This window comes from Talpa europaea (genome assembly GCF_964194135.1).
Source record: "Talpa europaea genome assembly, chromosome: 8".
Classification (NCBI taxonomy): Eukaryota; Metazoa; Chordata; class Mammalia; order Eulipotyphla; family Talpidae; genus Talpa; species Talpa europaea.
The window spans coordinates 43,153,775-43,164,030 of record NC_140075.1 but is presented as its reverse complement, the minus strand read 5'-3'; the positions used below and the strand labels follow the sequence as shown (position 1 = coordinate 43,164,030).

The window sequence follows — 10,256 nt, the reverse complement described above, 5'->3', positions numbered from 1 at the left end:
GATATTAAGTTGACTGTGCACATGGAAAATTTTCAGGTGGTTTAAAGCCAGATTAAGTTAAATAAATATAGATTTTTTTTAACTAAAAGATTTTTGTTTTGTCCTATATGGTGGTTGGGCAATTAGTAACTAACTATTCAGTTTCCTGAAATATAATACACAGAGCCAAATGGATGTCTTTTTAAATGCTGTCGATGGTTAAGACAGTTTTAGTGTTTTATATTTGTGAGAAACATTTAATTCAATATTAGGATATCATCTAATTGAATTTCCTATTTATATAGGTGAGACAGCTGATGTTCAAAGAGATTAAAAAGACTGGTTTAGTACCAGGGCAACAGTCCAGTAGTAAATTTGGACTAGAATCCAGTGTTTCAAGATTAATTCAATATTATAAAATAAAAGGTGTATTGCAAAGATCCATAGTAAAGATCAGTGATAATGCTTTCTTTTCTAAGTAGAATACCATCAAATATCTATAACATTTCATAACACAAATAATCTAAATGTAAGTTGCTGAATTAAAAAAATATTAAGGCTTATTTAAAAGTAGCATGATTTTCATTGGCATAGTTCAAATGGTTTTAAAATTCATCAGTGAATAAATATGAATTGGCTTTTCAAGTTTTTTATACTCAATCAGTGATCATTTAATTTAAATCTAGGAATCTGAGGGGAATTTAAAAATAGTTTTGTTTTCTCAATAATGTATATAGAAGATAGCTTTTATTACCTATAATAAGGAGTAGAGTGGCAGGGCATCATTATAAATACTGAAGCTGAAGATTTATTGGGGTTGTTGTAACAGAGTTCTTGAATATGAGTCATGACATCAAGGGTACCTCGTTGATGAACTAAACCAGTGTAGACGGCAAGAAGCATATTTGACAAAAACAGGAAACTTAGAGCTGGTTTCTTCCACGTTTTCAGGTGGTTTAGTGAGTACCCTATATGAAGATAAACATGTTGACGCTTAATATTGGCAATTTTGTCAATAGCTAAGAGAATATTAACTATAAATATTTGTGATTTTTTTCATGGAAGTAGCACAAGCTGTCAGGGACAAGCAAATAACAGATTATAATTTCTGTGATCATTATCATTGTCTATTGTCTATAGGTCTTGCCCTTTTTCTAGAAAAAGGAATGGAGGTAGTGGAGAGATTGTGGCTAGAGAGGTAACCCAAGAGACTCAAGTTTGAAGTCTAGCTCTGGCACAAGTGGCTTTACATTGCTAAGCATTAGTTTCCCCATTTGGAAATCATATAGCAGCACCTTTCCAAACATTAGAAAAATGTATGTCCAGTGCCTGTCTTGGTTTATGTAGTTGCTAAATAAATAGGCCTATTATTCCATTAACTTATCTCCTCTCTCCAAACCATTGGTAATGGATATTTCAGTGTGTGCAAAAAATTCTCAGTAATTTTGAACAAAGTATAACTCAGTGTCCTCTTAAAAAATACAGCATTAGATTCCTGGGAGAATTTCACTCATCAATATGAGTAATGGCGGGGATGTCTTTTTTTTGGAAGGAGTTATGTCCTTTTATTCCTTTCACTATAGTTTTGTAAAATTTGGAGGTGATGAACTATTATCTTTTTCAATTTGTAGAAGTAATTTTTGTGTGTGGCAAAACCCAAAATACCCCTCCTCCATTCCACCCCCAAGTTGGACAGGGTAAATGGAAAGTCTTTGCCCTCCTTCCATAGTCTTACTACCCAGCAAGATCCACTGCTTTAAGATCTGTTGAAAACACCACAAAAGAACAGACTCTTCCACTGAAAATGAATAAGCTTGTTTCATACTCATGTGCATTGCCTCCACAGAACTAGGTAATAGTATTTTTGGAATCTGGGTATCTAGGATCCAATCTATGGCCTACCTGAAATTTCAACACCAGTTCCCACTGGGGACAAGCCTCTGTTTTCTATGACCATTACCTAGCTGACTACCTATAGCTGCCTTAGCTTGGTTGAACTAAAAGTAACTGAATGTGAATAAAATGAATATTGAGCTGTTGCAATTTAATTATTCTAACAGAAAGTTGGCCTAAGAAGAATTGTTTCAAAGAAAAATAGGAATAACTTGACATTCACCTGAATCATACATAGTATTCAACACTAACTAAAGGCATTCAATTCTCAACTTATAATTGTTAGCAATGGTTAATGCCTTTTCTTGTATACCTAAATATTTATTGGCTATGGTGCATTTACAGGTTTTCTCTTACTGTATTAATTGCCTTGAAGATTATAAAATGGACCGAATATAATGCTTTCATCCTGTTGTTAAAAATCAAATTTGGACAAAAAAAAAATCTTAGATATTCAATTTTGTTCCTCTGAATATTTTAGATGACATACCTACAGTCCATTCCATTCAGTAATTGGAATATTATTCATCATACCTGAAATAGCTGTGAATAAATATTCTGACAAGTGTGATGAAAATGCAGGTCAAGAAAAGGAAGACTATTTTAAACAAAAACATCAAAATTTATAATTTGTGAAATTGTAAAATGAGGACGTTATTATAAAGGATGAGAACTACAATTAATTAGCTTTAATGGAACTATAATCTTCTGAAAATTCTGCCAGTTGTAACTGCACTCAGAGGTACAACAACAGATCACCAAATACAAGGTGAAAGTGAAGTGCTTGTCTTCCTTGGGTTGACAAGCAAAAACTTAATGTACCTTGTGTGCTCAAATTGTAAAAAGCTACATTAAAGCCTATCCTGGCAAGACACTAGATGACTTGCTCTCAGGAATCTTAGTGGCTCTTGCCTGCTCAAGGCTAAGTAACATCCTAGAATATTTAATTTGCTTCTGTTATCCAGGCCTACAAAAAGATAGTTAATAGTGGTTATATAGAAAATTTCTGGAAGAATTTCTAAGAATGATAATTATCTATGGAATGGGGCCAGATGATTAGAGGATGATACTTGTTAGCATGAGTACATGCCGCTTTTGTAATAAACTGGGTTCTAATCAAATAATTTTTTTTTAAAGATTGATTTTTATGTAAGAGCTGGAGTATAGGCTAGAGGCACGGGAGGGTGAGAGGATTCACCAGAGACAGAACAGGGAGCAGAACAGGCAGACAGACTGAAATACACTGCTGAGGGGAGTAGCAGGCATGACAGGAGAGGTCTGCCGCACCATGTGGTAATCTTCCTGGCCGGCTGGGAATCGAACCTGCGCTACAGAGGCTGCGGACAGCTTCACAGCACTGTGCCCAACCTGCTGCCCCACCGGGAGAGGCCCTAGTCAAATAATTCTTACCAATATTGTTAGAAAAAATTTTAGATTAATTTTATCCCAGTTCATTAGCATAAAATCTAAAAACTTGCTTGGCTTCTTTACTTGGCAGTATATCCTATTCACCGTGTATTATTTCTTTTTGATATACACATCACTTTCTAAAGTTTGGATAATTAGTGGCGATCCTGACTGTATTCTTCAGCAATGACTGATGAGTACCTTCTTACCAAGGTAAGATTAAGGTAAATGGAAAGGATGGGAATGTTGAGAGCTGTGTACATTATTGATGCCATCAAATTTAGAAATACCAACTGCATTCTGGTTTTGGCAACAATTATTTGAAGACCCACTATTAATTTTTTTTTTCCCCCAGTTCTGCCCATTTGAGATCTGAGTTAACCTTTTCACTTTAAAATACTCCTTGGGAAAGCTATTAGTGCCACTTAATTTTCACATTAACATAAGAAAAGCAAAGGGAGTTTTAATTCTGTGATGGAAGGTATAGGAGAATGGAGCTGGGGAAAGGGATTTTGAACTAATAACCATAATGAGAATACTGAGCACAGACTGAGGGAGGTATCGGAAAGAATTTTATATTGCTACTTTGTTAAAGAAACAAAGCTATATTTTTATCTTCTATAATGAGAAATCAATAGATAATGCCAAGAGATCTTTAAGTATATTATAGGCATTTTCTTTAGAGATAGATACCAAAATGACCACCTTTAAAAGTGTATGATTGCTTTTGACAGGAGAAATGGGAGGGAGAACAGTGGAACCATGTTTGTTTTAAGCTCTTTAAGAGATGACTTGAAATAATTCATGTGCAGTTTTTCTAAAAAATAAGCTTATGGAAGGAAAAAGTGGCCTAACCAGAGAAGTCTGCAATGGTCACTAGTAAAATCAGATCACACAGACACCCAACTGAGAACTGGTAGCAAACACTGGAAACATCATAAATAACAGGTTCAATCTAAGCATTTCAGTATTATACAAATGGCACCTTTCTTTTACAGATAAGGAAACTGGGACACAAGGTTATACAGTTTACTAAGGATCAGAGTCAATTGAAGGTATGTTTTCTAGATTTAAGTCCTATTTTGGATAGGACTGAGGGAAATTCAAATTAACAAGAGAAGTTACTATAGATTGAAGAAAATGGCTACAATCATTATTTTTGCATCTAATCCCTGACTCGGATTCTGGCCTGGCTGTTTGACTTGCTTTGACCAAAAGAATGTGGTATTAGTGTCATTTCTAAGCCTAGGTCTCAAAAGTTCTTGTACATTTTTGCTGTTTCTTGAAACCCTACCTAAATTAAATGAATAACCCTAACTAAATTGCTGGAGGGTGGCATCATACTGAAAAGCAAGGTACTTTGAACTAAAGCTAACTGAACCCCAAAAATGTAGGAGCCTACCCTAGGTTGGCACTGTATGTGCCATCTGCAGCTGATCATTTGTGCATAATTGAGCCTAATGGAGAAGAAATGCCCAGTTGAACTATTGAGTACTAAGTAACAAGAAATGTAGTTTTAAGCCACTAAGTTTTGCCAGTTATTACACAGCAATTGCCAGTAGATTTGTTATAGAAATCCAGGTTAAATCGGTCATACAAGAATAGAAGAAAAGATGAGGTGCAATATAAATCAAGATTTCAGGTAAATAGAAAAAAAAATTCAAATTGGACCGTTTAAAACACCAGAAATTCCAAAGAAAACTATTGTTTGGGACTGTTCTTGAATATACAGAGACTTCTGTCTAGGTGGGCTTCCTACTCGACTAACTACTTGATATCTGCTGGCATTAAAGTTCTGACTTTTAGTGGTAGTATAATTCTCCTGGGAATTGATCTTCTGGCTCAAGAACCTTAGGTATATATGTATATGGCAGTCAAGATGATACCCCATGAGAATAGGTTTTTGCCATTGCAGTCCTTTAGGGCTCCTTCTGAGTAGACACACAGAAAAGAGAGTGATTCTTGCCCACTGGAAAGGGGTCTATTCAACCATCACCAACATTTTATCTTGATCTTTAGGAGTAGAAATAAGGATTGAAACAACTATCTTTCTCTAAAACACTATAAAATAAAACAGGCTGGAGCTGGAAAAACCCTCAAATGAAACCAAGTTCTCAAATTCACCAAACCAAAGAAAACGTGTGTGTGTGCACACTTGAACATACATAAACCACAAATATAAATACTGTTTTCTAGTAGAACAGCAATGTGCATCTGGGCAGCATCAAGGCTTAATTACAGCTAAAATTCAAGTAGTTGTAAATAAAAAGTAATTTATGAACAGATTTGTTCTGTAGTAAATGGGCCCATTCTTGCCAAATAGCTATTAGATGCCTATACTTTTTTTAAAAAGATTTATTTTATTTATGCATATAAGAACTGAGGTGCATGCCAGAGATGCAGTAAGAGTATTCACTAGAGACAGAGTGGGGAGCAAAACAGGCAGATCCAGTGAAATACACTGCTGAGGGGAGCAGTGGGCAAGACAGGAGAGGTCTGCTGTGCCATGTGGGTTAGCTCCCTAGCCAGGGATTGAACTCATGGAGCAGTGGCTGCTGATAGCTTGATAGTGCTGAGACTTAACCCCTTGTGCCACCAGGGAGGCCCAGGTGCCCATATTTTTATATGTGATAGTTTTTATATATTCATAAAATTATAAAGTAATGACACAAATTAACTTTGGCTTCAGTACTTAAGACATATTAAATATATATATGAGCAACTTATTATCTGAGACATGAAGTAGGTACTGGATACTACTACAAAGTTTGAAACCATTAACTCCATAGTTTTCCCATAGTCTCCAATCCCAGTTGGTTATTCATTTCTTCCAGACTAGTGATTTTAAGTGATTAATATTCAAAGGAAGCTAGTAAGTATTGATTTTGAATTAAACTTGAAGTTAATAAAGTTTTAGTATATAATTTTCCCAAAACAACCAATGCAAAAGTCCAGATTTTCCCGAGCAGAGTAATGTAAGAATTTTTAGAAGTCACGTGTAAAAACCTTACTGTAAGATCTAGGGGGAAAAAGGAGAAAAGTTAAAACAATATAATCAGGTGTGAATTGCTTTAAAAGCTGCATATGTATTAGAGTGAGTCTTAAAGAGGCAGAAGTGTGTAAAGTACTCAACTAGTTTTAAGAGCTATAAATATATTTTTGATTAGTAAAATGAAGAACTGTATAGTTTGACCGTAAGATAGCCACTTTAAAATATATTCTTCACATATATTCTTTACTTTTAAAGAGATTTCAAACAGCTAGAAAAGCAATCACCAAAAGATGCTTTGGCTATTGGAAACAATTTTTAACTCACAGGACACAGAAAAGCCTGTGATAGCCTGTGAAAAGGGAATACTGTAGTAAAATTAATTTGTAATTAAGAAGCAATTTTCATTTGGCCTAGTTGAAAATCATATTTTAAAGCTGAATGACATTGTCTTAATTAACTTCTATGTAAATATTGAAAAAAATACTTACCACAGAACACCATACAAAATGGTAAAACTGGATAGATGAATCTGAATTCTTTGTGACTCAACATGCTATAATAAAGATTAAGAGAATATTATTTTTTCACATCACAATGACACTTTGAGAAGTTAATGCATTTAAAATAAAGTATAATTAAAAATAAAGTATAATTAACACCTGTTTTTGTAAGTATTGAGACTGAATTTTATGCTTCAGTAGTCAGTCTCATTACTTTTTAGTTACAAGATGATCAGTTAAAAGTAATTCTAACATCTGATGTAAATATGCAATTCTAAAGTAAGTTACACTCTAAAGAAATTTATTACTAATCCAAGTAAACAATATTATTCAAATTTGGGATAAAGATGCATATGTTTTCATTTAAAAATATTCCTCTGGTCCTTCAATACTTAAAATTTTGGTAGTTTCTGTAGTATTTTTTTTTTTTTGGTAGTTTCTGTTCAACTTCTTAAAAGTTAAATGTAATCCTTGTTAAGCAAACTACACATATCAAACATCTTCATTATAGCTGAGCATCACCATAATTACTACTTTACTAAACAAGCCTCACTAACAAATCATAAGAGTTTATGTATGCATCTCCAAAAGGTAGTTTACTCTTTGAAGAATGTAGGTAATCAACTTAATTTGTAGGTAACATTAAAAAAACTTGGAATAAATAAAAATCTTACCTATAAACTAACAGTGTCCACAGCACAGTCACCAAAAGTATCCGGTATTTCTTTGGGGCTAGAAAGCAGCCATGAATAAAGAAGGGTAAGTGAGTACCCAAGACAACTGGAAATCCTTGACTGAAGTACCAATGCCATGGATGAGAACCATAAAATGCTCCCAAATTCTGCAGCACGTTAAATTTCAAAAAATTAAATTGAACCAAAGTCCACTGGTATAATTGAAGGAAAAAAAAACAGAAATGTGTTAGTGCCAAGTATGAACTTTGGCATTAGGGAATATGGGAGAATTTTGACATTAAAATATCAGGAATAAAGTCTAAAAAATCAGGTAATAGCTTATAGTAGTAATTTTAATTAATGATCATGAATTATTTTTTTGTTGTCTTAAGTTTCAGAGTTTTTTTTTTTAATATTTATTTATTTATTTACTTATTTATTTATTTACACAAGCATTGGGTACAGTCAGAAGCGCGGGAGGGTGAGAGAACTCACCAGAGCCAGAGCGGGGAGCAGAGCAGGCAGAAAGACCGAAGTACACTGCTGAGGGGAGCAGCGGGTGGCAGGAGAGGTCTGGGCGCCATGCGGGACCCTCCTCCTGTGGCCGGGGAGCAGCCGGGGACCGAACCGGCGCTGCAGAGCCTCGCAACCCAGCGCTCAACCGCTGCGCCACCGGGGAGGCCCCCAAGTTTCAGAGTTTTTAAATGTTTAAAGTAGTAATGTGTTCTTAGTTAATTTGTAGGACACTAGGCTTTTGACATTAAAGAATCAAGATTTATACATATTTTAACAGTATAAGTTTTACATACAATTAGAGATCAAGAATCCTTAAAAACGGCCTCCCTGCTGGTGCAGCAGTTGAGCACTGGGCTGCGAAGCTGTCCTCAGCCTCTGTAGCGCTGGTTGGATCCCTGGCTGCTCCCTGGCCGCCGGAGGAGGGTCCCACATGGTGCACAGGCCTCTCGCCGCCGGCTGCTCCCCTCAGCAGTGTACTTCTGTCCTTCTGCCTGTTCTGCTCCCTGCTCTGACTCTGGTGAATTCTCTCACCCTCCCGCGCTTCTGACTGTACCCAGTGCTTGTATAAATAAATAAATAATAATAAAAAAAGAATCCTTAAAAATAATTTTCAAGAGAGTGTGGTGTACCCTTACTAAAAATTTTAAACTGGTACCTTACAATATCACGTTACCTATTAAAATAAAGCTTCAAAACCATTATAATTCTAATTATAGCACAATGTAGACTAATCATAACAGCAACAAAAACTAATGTTAAAAAATTCTCACTTGTGCTAGGCATTGTTGTAAGTAGTTTGCATGTATTACCTCATTTAATCCACCAACCTTATGTAGGGAAACTGCATGGCAAGAAAAGCACGTAACTTGTCTGATCATGTAGCTATTATTAAAGGCAGTAGGCTTTGAAGTGTGGCAGTGTGATTCTGGAGCCCTTGAGTGACTTAATATCAGGAAATTATAACAACCACCAAATAGTCATGATATTAAAATCTCAAACCAAATGCTTGTAGAGTATTCCGGTTAATATAAATTTTGAAAGATTAACTTGAAGTCAACTAAAATCATTAAAAAATTTAACCTTAACTCAATTATAAACCTGACCAAAAATGCCTTAAAACAGACTCTTGAACTTCCACTAGAAATACACCATTATCTAAAGATCACAAGTTGAACCAAGACACCTGCTAGTATTTTTTTTTTATTAAGATTTATTTATTTACTTATTTATACAAGGCATGGGTACAGAGAAGCACGGGAGGGTGAGAGAATTCACCAGAGCCAGAGCAGGGAGCAGAGCAGGCAGAAGGACTGAAGTACACTGCTGAGGGGAGCAGCGGGCAGCAGGAGAGGTCTGCACACCATGTGGGACCCTCGCCCAGCAGCTGGGGATTGAACCAGCACTGCAGAGGCTGCAGGCAGCTTCGCAGCCCCGCTTCGGGCCACTGGGGAGGCCCCTGCTAGTATTTTTTTTTAATGTGTCCCATATTTTTTATAGAATGACTTGCCTATATTCTCCAATATTCATAGACTAAAGAGACTGGCTGAAGCTTCAGTGTAATACATGATTAAATTAATAATTTAATATCTCTTTACTTACTTGACCAAAAAAAATACGATCAATTATCAGAGACAAACTCAGAGTGACAAATCTGAAAAATAAAAAAAAGTAGTAATTAATACTCTGAACTTACTAAAAATCCAATATTGGCATATAACTTTACAAGTGCCATAACTTTACAAAGCCACTTTTAAAGTGCTTTTACGATTTCATTAACTGAATATAAATTTAGACATTTTGAAAGGTCTTTCACGATGAAAATCTGTATACAAGTAAATAAAGGTAATGAACACTGTATTATCTACTGCTACATAATAAATCACCCCCAAATATGACAATTTAAAACTACTAATATTTACTGTATCACTGTTTCTGTGTGGTTGGGGCTATTGTTTCGACTGAAAGCTTGATTGGGGGTGGTAAGGAGATTTGCCTCCAAGCTCATTCACATAGTTTTGGGCAGGGCCATCTCTTTGAGATTAAAGCGTGACATGGCACCTGGCTTACCTGAAGTAGTTGGGGGGCGGGGGGGAAGAAGAGTGAGAGAGCAAGAGAGCTACCAAGATGAAAGCCACAGTTGTTTTAACCCCATTACAGAAGCGATCCCCTCTGTTAGGTTTGTTAGAATTGAGTTAATATAGCCAGGTGACACTCAAGGGGATTGTACAAGGCCATAAATATCAAGAGAATGGGCTTAGTGGAGGCCACATCAGAGGCTGCCTACTACTAACACCC

The 10,256-nt window shown here is 35.7% G+C and overlaps 1 protein-coding gene across 1 annotated transcript in view; it reads right to left on the bottom strand.

Annotated features, from left to right (window-relative positions):
* PIGB (phosphatidylinositol glycan anchor biosynthesis class B) overlaps positions 1–10,256 on the bottom strand; it is a gene marked incomplete at both ends in the record, with an annotated part of 29,798 nt that overhangs the window by 3,051 nt on the left and 16,491 nt on the right. Inside the window, 4 exons of the mRNA XM_084239998.1 lie at positions 734–947; positions 6,760–6,824; positions 7,446–7,657; positions 9,561–9,612. Of these exons, the coding sequence (XP_084096124.1) occupies positions 734–947; positions 6,760–6,824; positions 7,446–7,657; positions 9,561–9,612 (543 nt within the window). The remainder of the gene's footprint in view (positions 1–733; positions 948–6,759; positions 6,825–7,445; positions 7,658–9,560; positions 9,613–10,256) is intronic.